The sequence below is a fragment of the Oreochromis niloticus genome, linkage group LG3, assembly GCF_001858045.2.
Source record: "Oreochromis niloticus isolate F11D_XX linkage group LG3, O_niloticus_UMD_NMBU, whole genome shotgun sequence".
In the NCBI taxonomy this organism is placed as follows: domain Eukaryota; kingdom Metazoa; phylum Chordata; class Actinopteri; order Cichliformes; family Cichlidae; genus Oreochromis; species Oreochromis niloticus.
In genome coordinates, this window is record NC_031967.2 from 11730796 (window position 1) to 11748006 (window position 17211).

At 37.7% G+C, this 17211-nt stretch overlaps 1 protein-coding gene across 1 annotated transcript; it reads left to right on the forward strand.

The window, feature by feature from the left end:
* The first annotated feature begins 1022 nt into the window (after positions 1-1022).
* On the forward strand, positions 1023-14766 carry LOC112841621 (serine/threonine-protein kinase/endoribonuclease IRE1-like). Its single transcript, XM_019352500.2, has 6 exons — positions 1023-1034; positions 1131-1294; positions 12702-12925; positions 13537-13663; positions 13739-13836; positions 14008-14766. Exons 2-6 carry the CDS (start codon positions 1232-1234, stop codon positions 14216-14218), a joined length of 723 nt encoding a protein of 240 aa, XP_019208045.1. The 5' UTR covers positions 1023-1034; positions 1131-1231; the 3' UTR covers positions 14219-14766.
* Positions 14767-17211: the final 2445 nt, after the last annotated feature.

A 17211-nucleotide genomic window follows, 5' to 3' on the forward strand; every position in this document is an offset into this window, starting at 1 on the left:
TGAAACTGCTTCGCTTAAAAGAGAGACCTGACATCTATGAATCAGTGCTACAAACACTGTATGTGATAACGCAGAAAACAAAAAGCACAAAGGACTGGCACGTCACCTTTTTAGAGAACTTGTGCAAAAAAGTTGCCCCTTTTGTAAATGAGCAACACTTCACTGAGATCAGGATTTACACGTACGTTATATTCGCAAACCTGCTGTCAGTTGAACAAACAGCTAATATTTTTACATCAGTGGCCATAACTTCAGTGCCCGAGGACATACTGACATCTGTAGAAATGGAATTGAATGAAAAGCTGAAAAAGGTGCTGAGAAGTCTGAAAGAATATCTGAGTAAACCAAACTCAGAATGTAAAGGAAACACAGCCTCAACTTTAGGGAGGAAGAAGAAAAAGAAGGAAAAGACAGAAAAGCAAGAAGAACCAAATGTTGAAGTTTCCACTGCAGCAACTGATCCAACAACAAAGTTTACTGTTTTAGAATGAACTTCAGATCTAAAGCCTTTTGACTACAACGCCAATGAAAAATCAGAAAAACGAAAAATCAGAAAAACAAAAATGGCTTCAAATCAGCAAAGGGTGGAAGGACAAACTGGAGAAACTTGTTTGCACAGATGACAGTAAAATATTCAGAATCAGAAGCATTATTTGTGTGAATGATGCGGAATACAGAATAGCGAAGGGAAGCGATGGTACTGAAGTCTTCTTGGGGCTGAGAGAGGACGGCACAGAAGTTGCCATTAAGAGAATGTCTAAAAGCAACTACGACGTGCTGAAGAACGAAGAAGGAATCCTACGACTCCCTGAACTAGATCATCCTTATATCGTACGATATGTTGATGCTGCAGAGGACGAGAACTTTGGATATCTTTGTCTGCAACTTTGTGAATACACCTTGGAAGAACATATCAAGAATGACCATGACCCACTGATGTTAAAGGAACTTGTCAAACAAATTCTTGGAAAGAAGGTGCTTCACTGTGGAAATCCTAAAATTTTTCACCAAGACGTCAAACCCTGTTTTGATTGGTAAGACATGTTTGAAATTCGGGAAAAAACATATTTATATATAAGTAAAAGATATGATTTAGTTTTATGGGTTTTTGTATGTTATGCCTCCTGCAGATGTTACTGGGAGGGCAAGATTAGCTAATTTTGGCATAAGCAGACGCTTACTCAAAGGCCAAACAACTTTACGTACACGCAGTGCAGGAACCAAATGCTGGATGGCCCGAGAGACTTTAGCAGAAGAATCTGTCATATCATACAAGTCAAGCACTGACATACAGGTAAAGTCTGCTACACAAACTTGATTAACTGAAAAATGCCTTGGTAAAAAAAAAAAAAAAAACCACCGAACTGATAATATGTGTTGTTATTAAGGTGGCAGGGATGCTGATTTATTTGATGATGAACTGGTTTTCTCACTACCAGAACAACACTTATGTTCCCTGGTTTCACTTTAGCTCACTGTAAAACAGGGATAGACATGTTCACACTTGATCATCCAACCGAGTTCAACATTCATGCTAACATTTGCTGCTAATACCAAAATCTTTTCTTACATTTTTTATCTAATGTGTCTAAACAATTAATTTAAATGATAAATGAATGCTTCTTTTCTTATGTCTCATTTTTACTTTTTGAACCCATGAAGCATATTTATCTTTTTTGTATTTTAGTTTCTTTTGGGCTTTTTTGTTTCTTTGTTTTTTGCAATATAAAGGTCACTAATATATTTAGTGACACACTTTCTTCCGTTATTGTAAAGGAGGGGTTTTTGCAAGTTCCACTAGCTCCAGTATTTGTTTCAAAATTAATTCTAACATTTAACATGTTAGATTTAATTCTCAAACTTATGCATTATGCATGATATTTCTCTCATTTTAAGGGGACTATTATATTCTTTTATATTGTATTTTATCTACTGATCTTTGTTTTTCCGTTTTCTTTTTTCTTTTAAATCTAGTGTCAGTGTTTTTATGTTACCTCCATTGAAATTACTTCTTCTTTTTCATCCGTTTATTTCGCTCAGGATTTTCTTTCCACTTCTTGACTTTTTGACCTGATGAATATCAACTCCTTGATAATTACAATGGGAAAGTAAAAAAATTTACTCTCATTTGGGGCGACTGAGGATGGATCAGATGAGTTTGCCACCTACCTTGTGTCCACATACCTGGTGGTCTTTTGTTTGATGGTTACACAGTGCCTCCCTCTGGCCGTGATGAAGTACTACGCCCCTCTGCTCTTTCCATTACAGGGAATGTCTAGAAAGCACAAACCTTTAATTATCATAGCTGACATCATAAACTGTAGTTATCCTTGCTTCCTTTCCTTCTTCCTTCCTCTTAAGCACTTAAGGATTGAAGGGGGGTGAAGACTATGCCAGCTGTCACGAGGTAAAAGGTTTGCAGATTCCCACTGCTTCTAACTTCTATTGAACTCCGTCGGTGTATGCGTTACTTATATTCTACATGTCGTTGTGAACATGTTTTCAATACCAAACTTGGACTCATTTTGGACATTGTTTTTATAGTGATTCTACATGTAAAGGTAGAGGGCATGTTTTCTGCACAGACACAGTTATGTGTGAAGGAATGCAGAGTGGTCAGCCAACATCTCCAAAATGGTGAGCTGGTGAGATAAAACAAAAGTGAGCAGCTGTATGGTGGATTTCGAGCTGACGTGTCCCCAGCTTCTCACAGTCAGTTTGTATGCGCATCGCCAAAGACCGCCAAGCAGATGGTCCAGTTCATACATACACACTTGTAGAAACTTTTCTTACTTTTCGTCTCAACTTCTGTCAATCCTGCTACTGATTACAGCCACATTCACTTCTTTTTTAAACTCTGCTCTTTTAAACTTATAAAACACATTGTTATCCCTTTAAATTGACTCTCAATTTTTTTCTAAATATTATAACTGTTATTATTTCAGATTTAAACATGGATTTCAATGTTTTTAATATTTCAAGACATTTTAATAAATTAGTTTATTACACTTGCTGTCCTCTCAGGACATTACATCTGCGATGGCGTTCACCAGATCACCGAAAGATACGACGTCACAGACAGCTGGCTCACGTACGATGACGAGTTTGTCCCAGACCACGTGTGAGTCTGCGTGTGAGCAGCAGCAGAGAACAGCTTACCTGCTATTCTATGAGAAACAGGTGACGTCTCCCAGCAAACAGTCAGCATGTCTGTGCAAATACTCAGTGTAACTTGTAAAAAAAACACTCACACTCAGTTTATTTGTGTATTCTTTGCAACACTAAAAAGGCTGCAGAGTCTGGACTCAGATCTGCAGCAACACTTTTATTGTATTATTATTAGTAGTAGTAATGGTTTGTTTTTTTATTATTTGGATTATTATTGGATTATTGGATATTTGGATTATTATTGTTAAAATCATTATTATTAGTAGTATTAGTAATAGTTATATTATTATTATTATTACTATTATTATTATCATCATAATCAAATTATTACACACGTCACTTGTTCGTGTAGAAAGGCCAAAGTCTTGATGCTTTTTTAATTGTGGAGCTTCAGGTGAATAAACACTACAAACATGTATTTGTTCTTTTAATCTTCTTGATGACAAAGTTAGGATTTCATTTAAGGAATGGCTGATTGCAGATTCCTGTTAGAAAAATAACTGTTTCATTTGTGCAGTGGTTACAGTGCTGACACTTGCGGGACTCTGTAGGCTGCTGTGGTGACAAATTTCTTTATTTTATGTACTGATCACATGTCTTAACAATATTACCTCTTTGGTGCATAACTGGAATATCATGGGATAGCATCACGTGTGTCATTTGTTATTTTTCACATAGTGAAGCATTGTAAGTTAGACTGACACATGCAGGAGCCTAGGGGACTAGGCAGACAGCGAGACCTCTCTCTGATCCCTAGAAGAAAGAAGAGGCCTCTCTTGGAGAATTGGGAATGTGATTATCACGAGTGACAGTTAAATAGAGGATAACTTTGTCTCTGGGTGAGGGGGTTTAAAGATGAGCTGAACTGAAAGTAAAGACTCACATCCTGTGTTGATGAATTCTCTTTGTCTGTGAGTTGGGTCGAGGCATTTATAAGACATGAGCGGACCACGGTTGTTTTCAGAGACCATTTTGGTGAATAACCTGAGTGCTCTCTCGACTGCAGTGTTAATAAACTCCACCTCACCAGGTGTTTGCAGTTTATTTGAAACCTCCACAATAATGTGCACCAGTTTTTCGGGGTCCTTTAGGTGAAAATGTTGCTGTAAATGTGACACCATCACAGAAAAAGTTTATTAAATCTGAAAAAGAGAAGACGCTGCACACCAGCTGGACCATTATAATAACATCACATCACATGAGAAACTTCAACATGACGAGACTTCAAGGACCCCAAGAATGTTCATACAGTGGGGATAAATAAAGGTTTTGATTATTTATTATTAAAAAGACATGACATATATATATATATATATATATATATATATATATATATATATATATATATATATATATAGATATATATGATGCAGCAGGAGCCCTGACAGCTAACGTTACGGTTAATTTGACACGTTGATTTATTTATCATTTCTTTTCAGCTCCACATTTTTGCCACTTCTTCCACACTAAACTCTTTTCTACAAGTTCATGGCCACATCTCAGATCAGTAACCTGTAAAACAAGCAGTTTCTCCCCACCAGTTTTAACCAGTCGGATAGATGCATATTCTCATATAAAACTATGAACAGCTAAGAGAGGACACCCGTCTTGAAGTTGGCCGCAACTGATTGCTCGCAGACTGCAGTTTCCTGAATAAATGGGGATACATGTACATGCTAAGTTTTAAACATTATTTTTGATCATTTTAATCAATCCTTTAATAAATTATAATAATAAACGAAGAGTTTCAACTGGTGATTCCTCAAGGTGGATAAACAAACATGATAGCAAGCACATCACCAAATTTCTACTTCCATATTCTGGATTGTGGTCTGCAATAAAGCTAGGTAATCATTTTTAAGTAGACAGTATTTTTTAATGAAATGTTCTTGCACATGTCCGTATTATGCTAATCTTTCAAATCTAAAGATGACCTTGGACGACGTGGCACCGGGAAACCGTATTGTCAGTACCAAAACAAATACAATGTCTTAAAAATTATCAAGAGACAAGTAAGACTTTTTTTTTCTTAGTAAGTTTACATAAGGGTTTATTAAACATCCACATTACAGTATTTCATACTTTGTTTTTCAAAATATTACTGAGAATAATAACACCCAGGGGATAATGGAGAAGAGCCAGTGGGATTTGAAACATCCCTGTAGGTTCTGGAAAGGTCACCAGACTGGATGACTTTGTTGTCCAGTATGAGATCACTCACACTGCTCTGCTGAAAGAGTATGAAGACTGTAAAAGAACCCTTGAAAGAAAGGTTTGCCAAATGAATGACTGATGTCCATCAAGTTTGTGTAGTTTCAAAGTGGAAAATTCATCATGAAGTCTCCTCTTCCGTTTACCTCATTCTCTACTTTTTCGCCCATTCTTTTCTCTTTTTGTGCCCTTCTGTGCCTTTCTCAGAAACCTTCTGTACACCCTGCACACCTTTGACGGTGAGTGGAGGAGGTGTACAGTCAAAGGTTATGCAAGGGCCACTACTGAGAACAGGAAGGCTGCGCAGAGAGTAATTAACACCGCCCAAAAAGCTCATTGGCTGCCCCGTGCCAACCCTGGAGGCCATCGCCAGGTTCTCTTGTGTCATTGTGTCAGGAAAACCAGGGCCCTCACAGGTGACTTCTTGCACACCACGCACCACCTGTTTGATCTGCTACACTCTGGCCAATCACTCAGGTCAACCAGGTCCCACACCTCCAAACACACTAAAAGCTTCTTCCCCTGGGCCATTCAGACTGTTAACAAACACTATTCCCCCTCAAGCAAATCAAACAAAGTTCCATATTGGGATTAGTGTTTTGCTTATTGTGCAGACAGCACATCCACAAATTGTTAATGAAGGAAAATATTGGGATGGCACCACTGTATTGATTCCTCAGTAATATTCAATGCGTCCTATATTTTATGCAGAAATTCAGATTGAAGGAAGAAAAATGGAAGGAACATTGCCAAAAAAAGAAGGGGAGATATGTAACGGCACTCCACAAACCGTCCCCTTTCAGGAGATTGTCCAAGAAGGTATAAAATGTATTGCAAATTGATAGTTTATGTTTAAAGACATTTTACAAAACATTTGTGCTTTGCTTGTACCCAGTATTTTAACAGGTTGATTCCTCAATGGCTCAGAGTTCTCATGAAGAAAAGATCCTTTCCATGACCCTGTCATCGGTCATGATGGACATGTGTATGAAGGGCAAATCTTAGTATTTTCCATGCAGTTGCTGAGTAATAACAGGACTGGCTCTAGCCTTAAGTAAAGCAGGAGGCCCCCAATTTTAAAATGAATGCAGTGATTACATAACAAAGTTTGGAAAACCAAAGAAACAAAAACAACAAATGCAGCTATGCTGTCCTCACTAAAAATCGAACTGGAACAAGTATTCAGGAGCATTGTCAGAGTATTGGAACAAAGTAACTTTGCAAGTGTTGTCATTCCAGCTTTGAGTTTACATATTTACAGATACAGAAGTCATTGTCGCAATTTTAATCGCATGTCACAGGAGGTCAGAAGATCATCCAGTATTGACGTCTGAACCTTGTCCTCTGGGTTCAGAATTTTTGCCAGCTTGTTGCAATCTTTAGAATTCTAGATAGATAGATAGACATAAAACAAAAAAGTTCTAATGAATACATATAATTCAAAACATAAGTATCCCAATATATTACACAAAAATAAATATATATGCTTAACATTGGTGTGCCCTTTTATCATACAGATTTGCAAATATTAACGGTGTACAACTATTGCAGAGTACACTTATGCTGAAAGTAAAGCAAGCAAGTCACAGGAAGGAATGATTTCCTGTGCTGTTCATGCATTTGGGTAATCTGAGTCTCGACACTGAACGTGCTCCCGTGACTGGCCAGCAGGTCATGGAGTGGGTGGGAGGTATTGTCTTGAACAACCTCTACCTCCTCTAACCCTTTCTGTAGAGTGCAGTGTTTAACCCAGTCCAGTTTATTGTCTATGTGTACTCCGAGGTATTTATAGTCCTGTATTGAAACAGGGGTCACAGGTTTCCTACTGCTCCTAAAGTGCACAATCAATTACTTGGTCTTTGTTCTTTGATGAGAGATTCCATAATTTCACAATTTTAATCTTGAGTATTTGTCTGTAGATCGCAAGGGCAGTATTGGAAGCATTTTCAGCTATTCCTATGGTGAAATTCAAAAAAAGAAATGGCAGATGGAAAAAATCAATGGCTGTGGAGATACTGCAAGCATTAGGTTGTTATGCAAATGAATGAGAGACGAAATCCTTAAACAGGCAGATGAACTGACATAAGACAAAGGTGTACAAAAATACAGCACTGCACAGTGCATTGTTTTAACAGTGAGATAACATTCATCATTAATGGCACTGATTGAAGAATAAACTGTACTGCTCCAGAAAACTAAGGTATTACTTTAGATCCAAAAGGAGAATATTCAGTTGAAAATATTGTTAGTTACAATTATTAAATTGTCTGAGTGACTGGCAGGGTTTAACGGCAGTACACAATAGAAATTTGGAAAAGGTGTTGGTGGGTCGAATTTCATCCTGCAAACCAAAAATGAAGTTCTACAGAAGTGAATGATAAATTTTACTTCAAGGGGTCTTGTATTAACAGAATGAAACTCAATAGATAATGGCAACATAGTTACACCAGTTTCAAAAAATGACGAGCCCTATCTGACATTTAGATATTTATCTACGATATCTACAATTTGGAACAATATTATTTATGAACAGCAACTGTGCCCTGTGTTTGTTTCCAGAGCCACCAGGATCAGGACTTTCAATGACAAATCAGGTGAGTTGAACACTACTTGAAGTTTGGAAAATTGTGCATCAGTGTTTGAGTATAACTGTTGTTTTGGGTTTGTCCTTTGTTTGTTTTTTAATAGATACAATGTGACACATGTAAAAGGTGGTACCACGAACAGAGCCTTGACATGAACAATAATGACTTTATAAAAACAAAGGAAGAAGTATGGAAGTGTGTCCTGTGCTGTTAAACCTCAATCATGTGTGAAGTTTACGTCCTTAACTTTGAAGATGCGCTCTTTTGTATCCTCCAACAAACGACTTTAAACAGCATGGCACATTCTAGGGTGTTAACTGTACTGCACATTTACATGACATGTGCATTTAGCCTTTGTGTACCTTTATTGTTATCAACACTGTCCTTTTGGGACAAAATAAGATAAAGTTTTGAAAAGTTTGTGTCTTGACTCTTTTTAGACAACAGTAATATTTCGGGAAATTGTGATTACCAAAATCAGACTGACTTTATATTGACATGGTATCTCTGTAAGGGTGTATGCTGTTGATATAGACTACAATTACCCTGTGGAAACAGAATTTTCCTTTCAAGAGCATTCTGACGTCATTGAAAGAGTAGGTTATGTATGGCAATTTCAAAGGGCTATTACTATGAAAGGCAAAATCAAACTGACTTGACATTGAGATGGTATCCCTGTGAGGGTGTGTACTGTCGATATAGACTGCAATTTCACTGTGGAAACAGAAAATTTCCTTAAAAGAGCATGCTGAAGTCATTGAAAGAGTAGTTCAAAATGAAAATTCAGAGGGCTTTTACTTTGAAATCCAAAAGAAGCCCCCCCTTGATAATGACAGCTACTAGAGTACGAGGGTGTGTCAACTGCATCTAATGTTAGAGTGTGAAAACAACACTTACTGATATTCGTTATTGTGCACTTAACGTGACTGTTAACGCTAAAGCTAAATTCTCTTGATGTTGGTTTTTATTTTGAAATCAGATTTCGAAGACTTTCATTTTGAAATTAGGTTCGACGTGGTGGAGGCTGGCAAAACTACTTCTCGAAATTTTAGTACTAAGTCACCATAAGAAGTGTTTCTGAACTAAAAATCTATAACGAGGGATACTGTTTGTTCATTATTTGGACAGCCCAGTGCGCGCTCCCGACGCAGGGGATAACTGTCATGAGGCGCCACAAAATTCAGTTTCCTCTGAAGTAGACTGAAGGCCTAATCAGAACAACAGACACACATCTTAAAAACTGTAAGTAAATTTTCTGACAATCCGCCATCAGTTATCTTAAAACTTCATCGTAAAATAATCTTTTTGCTTTCTTTATAAAATCACCCATGTAAAAGCGTGCGCTTTGAGCCCTCTTCGGAATATTTTCAACTCTGTGGTCACACCCAGTGATCATGGATGTTGAGGGCTGCGTTTTGTTGCGGAGATAAATGTCTTCATGTCAGCCATAATATTAGCTGATCAGAGTTACTCAGGAAAAGAGCTTTACTGCTGCCTTTCCTTCTCCACAGTGCATGAAGTAGGGGCAAATCTATTTGCAATTGTTAGAGTTCCTGTATGAGGAACATACATAGGCTGTGTAGTAACCATAATTTATATGTCTGTTAATGTTAATATGTTAATTTTTCGGTATTGAACTCTACTGTTCAATACAATGAGGCTTTCTTGTCAGAGGACTTTTTTTTAAAAAAAATTAAAAAACGACGACAGACTGTACACAACGGTAGGCTGGTGCCTAATAAGCAAGCGAATTATGCAGAAAAAAAGCGATTTGAGATTGGGGAGTGTTCTTGAAGTTCACTGAGATAAAGAGCTGTGCAGGAAGTCTGATTTTATTGTGGTCGGAGCAAAGCAGCCAAAGTAAGAGGGAAATCATGACGATGTTTTTCAAACTTGAAGCGTAGCTTTGATCTTCTTTTGCTGCTGATTTGGTGAATTTTGGCCGGAGGTCCTAAACTGCAGCTTTAATTTGCGGGATGTCGGCTTTCAGCAGCAGCCGGACATGCTGTCGGGTGAACGATCCGCGCTTTGTGTTTACGTCTTTATGTGGAATCCGTGTACCTGCTCTCATTTGCTACTTTAGCTGTCTGGTGGTTGTTCATATAGTTTTGTGAGCTTTAACCTGAGATTTTGTCTTTTCTGGCAAAATACATTTATATTTAAAAATCGATTCAGGATTTAACGAATCAATATCGCTAAAATCGATTTGAATTGGAAAATAGATTTTTTAAACCCACCCCTTGGTGTCAGTGTTTGCAAGTAAATATTATTTTATGCATGAATCTTCCAGTGTGGTAGCCAAAATAGAATTATTCACTAATGAAAACTTTTACAAACTGCTACTATTCCTTAAGCTCAAATTTTATTGATTTTTTTGTTGGCTTTTCTAAAGATTAAACTGGAACCAGATTTCGCATTACTTGGCTAATTTCAGTGATTTTTCTTTCACAGATAACCTGAAAGAAAAACATGGATATTATCACTCAGCTACAACTGGCAGCAGTCTCCCCACCAATAGAAACACATCCTATAATCCAGTGCATAATTAAAAATGACCTCAAAAACCTCAAGAAATTACTGAAGGACAATGATGTTAATGGAGTTTACCCCTGTAGAGAGTGTAGTGATGGTATAACCCCATTGATTGGTGCTGTTATAAATAAAAACAAAAATATATGTTCTTACCTTTTGGATCAGGGTGCAGACCCAAATTTTCCTTCTCAACTGCAGTGGACACCTTTGCATTATGTCTCACTGTCCGAAGCACCACCTGATTTTGTGGATCTGTTGCTTAAAGCAAAAGCTAATCCAGATGGATGGAGTTTTACTCTTCTGCAACAATACACACCACTGCAAGTTGCAGCCATTAAAGACAGGGAGGAGATCATCAAAAGGCTCATCTCTGCTGGTGCAGTGGTGACACTGCCGCCCATGAATTCTCAGTGGCTTATTGACAGTAAAAAATTATCTGAGATGATTAATCAACTTGCATCAAATGGAGATCGAGTGTGTTCCCAAATCAGACATTTTTTGGATATGGAAATTGCTGTTTTCGAAAAAACATCTGATGAAGTTTTTAAAATTTTCAACAGTCACATGTTGTTAGAACATCCTAGGTCTCGTTTGACCATGATTGAAATCCTCTTTACTGTTACTGGGATAGGGAAAGAAAAATACTGCCAGGCTTGCATTAAATGGCTAAAGAAAACTGGAAATGTGAATACTTATATTGCAGGTGCAGCCAGTCGCTTTCCAAACATCCCTGAAACACATGTAGGGAGGGCAGTTGAAAGTTTGAATGCGGTTTTCTGCACAATGGAAGACATATCAAATGAGCATGCAGTAGCTATAATTCCACAACTACTGAAACTGCTTTCCTTAAAAGAGAGACCTGACATCTGTGAAGCAGTGTTACAAACACTGTATGTGATAACACAGAAAACAAAAGGCACAAAGGACTGGGACTTACCCTTCTTACAGAACTTGTGCAAAACAGTTGCCTTTTTTGCAAATGAGCAACAGTCCACTAAGATCAGGGCCTACATGTACGGTATATTTGGAAACCTGCTGTCAGTTAAACAGACAGCTAATATTTTAAAATCAGTGGGCATAACTTCATTACCCGAGGACGTACTGACATCTGTAGAAATGGAAATGAATGAAAAGCTGAAGGAGGTGCTGAGAAGTCTAAACAGTTATTTCAGCAGGCCAAGCTCAGAATGTGAGGGAAACACAGCCTCACCTTTAGTCAGGAAGAAGAAAAAGACAGAAAAGCAAGAAGACCCAAATGATGAAGTTTCCACTGCAGCAACTGATCCAACAACAAAAGATCCTGTTTTAGAATCAACTTCAGATGTAAAGCCTTTTGACTACAACACCAATGAAAAATCAGAAAAACGAAACTGGCTTCAAATCAGCAACAGGTGGAAGGAGAAACTGGAGAAACTTGTTGGCTCAGATGACAGTAAAATATCCAGAATCAAAAGCATTATTTATGTGAATGATGCAGAATTCAGAATAGCAAAAGGAAGCGATGGCACTGAAGTCTTCTTGGGGCTGAGAGAGGACGGCACAGAAGTTGCCATTAAGAGAATGTCTAAAAGCAACTATGACGTGCTGAAGAACGAAGAAGGAATCCTACGACTTCCTGAACTCGATCATCCTTATATCGTACGATATGTTGATGCTGCAGAGGACGAGAACTTTGGATATCTTTGTCTGCAACTTTGTGAATACACCTTGGAAGAATATATCAAGAATCATGACCATGGCCCACTGATGTTAAAGAAACTTGTCAAACAAATTCTTGAAAGTCTAAAGGTGCTTCACTGCGGAAACCCTAAAATTCTTCACCGAGATCTCAAACCCCAGAACATTTTGATTGGTAAGACATGTTTGAAATTCAGGGAAAAACAAAACATGTCTGGTAAATATAAATAAAGGATTTAGTTTCATGAGTTTTTGTATGTTATTCCTCCTGCAGATGTTACTCGGAGAGCAAGATTAGCTGATTTTGGCATAAGCAGACGCTTACCCAAAGGCAAATCAACTTTACATACACGCAGTGCAGGAACCAAATGCTGGATGGCCCGAGAGACTTTTCCAGAAGAAGCGGAAAAATCTGTCATATCATACAAGTCAAGCACTGACATCCAGGTAATATAGGTCTGCCATAAAAACTTGATTAACTGAAAGATGCCTTGGTAAAAATACCTAAACTGATGTGTTACTGTTAAGGTGGCAGGCATGCTGGTCTATTATATCCTCTCTGGAGGCCACCATCCATTTGGAGACATATCCTTTAAATGTGAGTCCAACATTTATGATGGGAAGTACAGTTTGGATCATGTTCAAGATGTGGTGGCAAAGGATCTGATCGAGTGGATGATCAACAATGAACCAAAGAAAAGACCCAAAGTAGAAGAATGCTTAAACCATCCCTTCTTCTGGACTCTGAAAGAGTAAGGAAGTCATGCTGTAACAGAATCTGTGATTTCTAGTTTCACTTCAGTAAAGTAAGAATAAATTTGCTAATGAGAGCCTAAACTGTGAAGGATTTTCCTCTTAGTTTTTTGTTGTTGTACTTATAAACAGGGGTGCACATAAGTGGTCCGCAGGTACACATGCGCTGTCAAAATAAAAAACGTGCACCAGATAAGAAGTTGCAACAAGCGTTTGCGTACATATAAAAGGCACTGTTTTTGTCCGCTAGAGTGGTATTTTCACGTCATATTCTGCACCACATCGCTGTGCGTTCATCATTTGTTTGAAGCCAGCTCACCTCCTGCAACCACTTTTCCGAGAATACGCGCTTCTTTTGCGGTTCGGACTCCTTCTGACATTTCTTTGGAGGTGGAGGAACACCAAAGTAATTGCTTAAAGGAGCTTGCTTTTTTGACATCTTTAAGAGTTCTAAACAAATGTCTGTCCTCCTCCACAAAATCTTATGTACACAAATGCACGTTGCAACTTCTTATCTGGTGCGTGTTTTTTATTTTGACAGCGCATGCGCACCTGCGGACCGCTTATGTGCACCCCTTCTTATAAAGCATAATTTCAACTTTATTTCCAGGCAGTTTGAATATTTGAGGAAGACTGGCAACAGGGAGGAGGTGGCAAACTGTCGAAAGGCTGATGAAAAGCTGATTGCTTCACTAGAAGCATGTGCTAATGGATCCTTCAAACAGTGGAAAAATAAGGTGACTTACAGATGAGAGGTCAAACTTTTGCATTCCCAAATTTCAGTTCATGACCACCATGTTTTGTTGTTGCAGTTTCCACAAGAGCTGGTTCAGAAGATGGATGGTAGAAAGCCGTACCCTGAAACCACGCTGGGATTACTGCGCTTTATACGCAATTTCCATGAGCATAAGTAAGTTAAACTAAATGAAAAATTATTAATTCATGAACACATATTCATATGTGTATATATATGAATTTCTTGTACCTATATGCACATATCACAAATATTTCTGATGCTATGACAGATTTGGAAGCTTACTTCTCTGTTACTACTCATTAATAAAACTTTCCTTGTTCACAGTCGCGAGGAAGCTCCTCAGATTGACGTATTGGTGTTATTTCCTGATCTCTTTGGGTGTGTTTACAAGTTTACCAAGGATAACGGCTGGAATTTAGAAGGAAAGGAGGAAATGTTTGAAAAAGAAGAAACAAAGGACATTTGTACCGCCTTTGCAATGATGTCTACAAGTACGGACGACCCTCTGAGTGTTCCAGTTCAGGAGTCTCAATAGTGACTTTAAACAAAGTTGAATTCAATAAGGACGAAGGCTGTCATTAAGGCCTGTACAGTATGACAACCATTCAGAGAAAATGTATATAAGCAAATACTATTATTAGAAGTACAGATGGTAATGAAAGCTTTGAAGGATGCTTTATTTTGTTCAAACATGTGTATATATAAGAACACCACAGAAACCAAACTAGCAAAATCAAAATGTGTTCTGCACAATAAGCCAAAGTTTTGCACCTGTTGTTCATTGTGACCACTTTCCAAATCCTGATAGAAGGAGAGATGTTATTTTAAGGGACCTACTAGTGCTAGACTTCAGTAATGTTATTTGTATGGTTTTATATTTAGTAGTTAATTTAAAATGTGCTATTATGGTGGCTCTATTTGCAAATGTTAGTGATAAAAAAATCTTTGTTACTTTCAGCTTTATTAGATAGATCAGTGGAAAAACGACAGGAAAGCAGGAGCAGAGAGAGAAGGGGGAAGACATGAGGCAAAGGACCGCGGGTCAGACTAAAACCCGGGCCGGCCCTTCTCGGCCATATGACATGTGGGCGCCTGCTCAACGCGCTGAGCTAAACTGGCGCCCAATAAAAATCTTTTTGAACCGAAAGAAATGGTAACGCTGGCGATACTTAAGAATAAATTCTTCCACTTCTGTTTTTATAGACAGCGTTATTCCAGATAGGAAAATGATAAACCTACTTTTTCCTTTTTTAATGTATTTTATTTTGGTTGTGTGAAGCAAATACACAGCTTAAGTATGCATTTTCATTTTTGAAAATTTATATATAACATGTCAGCTGTATACTAGTATTATGTACTATGCCAACTTTTCTATACATGTATTTTGAATTAAAGTGAATGTCATTGAGAATTTACCAAATATATTAGAATTTGTATGTTTTATTAAAGATTTTATCTCATGTTCATATTGTAAAAAACTGCAAATTTTATGTTTAGTAGCTAAATAAATTCCTTTTTTTAAAAAAAGTTGAAAGATGTGCTCCTTCCGTTCGCCAGCATAGTTGAAATCAGGCTTTCAGAATGTGGAAATGCTGAATTTCATTTAATTTTATTCAATTAAAAACATAGTAGCTTGCAGATCTGAAACCTGAAACCAAAACTGAAAAGTCTTGAACCTGTGTTCTTTCTCAAGGCCACGGGTGAGTAAATGACTGGCTTTAAAAAGATGTCCAGCGGTAAAGGGGCAAAATAACCCCTCAGCACTCTTGTGCATGATCTCAAAAATATTTTTCATGAGTTCATGACCTGCAGTCAATTGTTTTAAGTATAACTGAATACTAATCTGTAATGGTGGCTATATAGTGCCAATACATTCCATTTACATTAGCATCAAAAAGGAGGAGAAACAGCACATGCTTTACTATGTTATTAACACTGAATGTGCAGTGGCCCTTGTTTGTTTGTTTTTCAGGTTTTTTACAGTGAAAACACCTGGCTTGAGGGTTCCCAGCAAGATTTCCATAACAGGTTGCCTCTCAACAAGCTCCTGCCTTTTACCATTACCATTATATATACACATGATTATTTTTTGTTATTATTATTTTTCTTTAAAAAGAAACACCATCTAAATATAGAATAACAAAACATCCAGTTCATTAGTTTTACAGATTAAGCTGAACTGGTGTTTTGATCTTACGCTCTGACCTCCTCAATACGATGAAAATTCTCAGATGCTGAGATAATGACAAACAGCATTCTGAGGAATCTATACCTGCCAAAAGGTGTATTGAAAGTGCAGTATTATGAACTTTTCTCATCCAGCTTTATTTGCCAGAAACCCTGTGCTGCATCTAGCATTGAGAAGTATTTGGCTCCTCCCATTTCACTTGTAATCTCTTCATGCTTTGGTATCTGGTAGTGCTCACGTTGTATGCTTTGGTTTAAATCTCCAAGGTCCGTGCATATTCTCAGGTCATTTCATAAAATAATCAAGCCTTTTAACTTTGTGCAATGAAATACAACACAAAATGAACATTGTGAAAAATCAAAATATAGGCCTGTGTTTTTGAGCTTATGAGCATTTTTCCCGAGATCTTAACAGAACAACCACATATGCTCTATAGAATATGATGTTGGACATTAAACATCACGTATTTAAAATGAGCTTAGTCTTAAACATATGCAGAAATGATATTAATCTGTTTAACACTCATGGGAGACATTCTACTGCTGATTAATTAGTTTTACTTTTGATACTTTATGCACAATTTTCCAATAATAGCTTAATGTGTACTGACATGTTTTTATCTGTGTGTATTTTAGGGAGGCAATCGCCTCTGCTAGTGTTTCTGTAAAAGTCACCACGCACCACTGGTTTGCTTATATTCTGTTTTTTCAGTTATCCTGCCTCACCTGTGTCTTGTTGTCAAGTCTCCATCTCTGTAGTTGTTTATTTTCTGTTTTATTTTGGTAGTTCTTTGACTCTTCTATGGCTCTGTTGTGTATAATTTTTAGTTTTCCTTCTCTTGCCTCCTTATTCTGATTTAGTGTTAGGTACTTTTAGCTTCCAAGGTGTGTTTCTGTTAGGTCTAATTGTTGAATGTTGCCATTGTGTTTCTTAAATTTGTACAGTCTTAGTTCAAGCAGTATTATCAAAGCCATTCCTTTGATCCTGAACACCTCTAACCACTCTGTGTTGGGGGAGGTTTTATTGGAGATACATCCTATCTGAAAGATCTGTTTCTTGTGTTGTAAGCTTCCTGCTTTTACGACCCTTTGGTCAGCAGGACGTCTCGCGCACACGCACACACACACACACACACACATTCCTACTTACATATAAAGGTTCACACATATACATACAATGCCTTAGAACCATGTGGGCGTTGCTTTGCTGTGTTTTGTGTGAACTGTCTCTCAATAAAAGGCAGCGAGAGGAGGCCGGATTTGGGGTCATTTTTGTGCTGGACACAGAGGAGGCCTCCCTTGCGCAAGTAATCGATCGATCGCTGACTGTCTTGTTTTCTT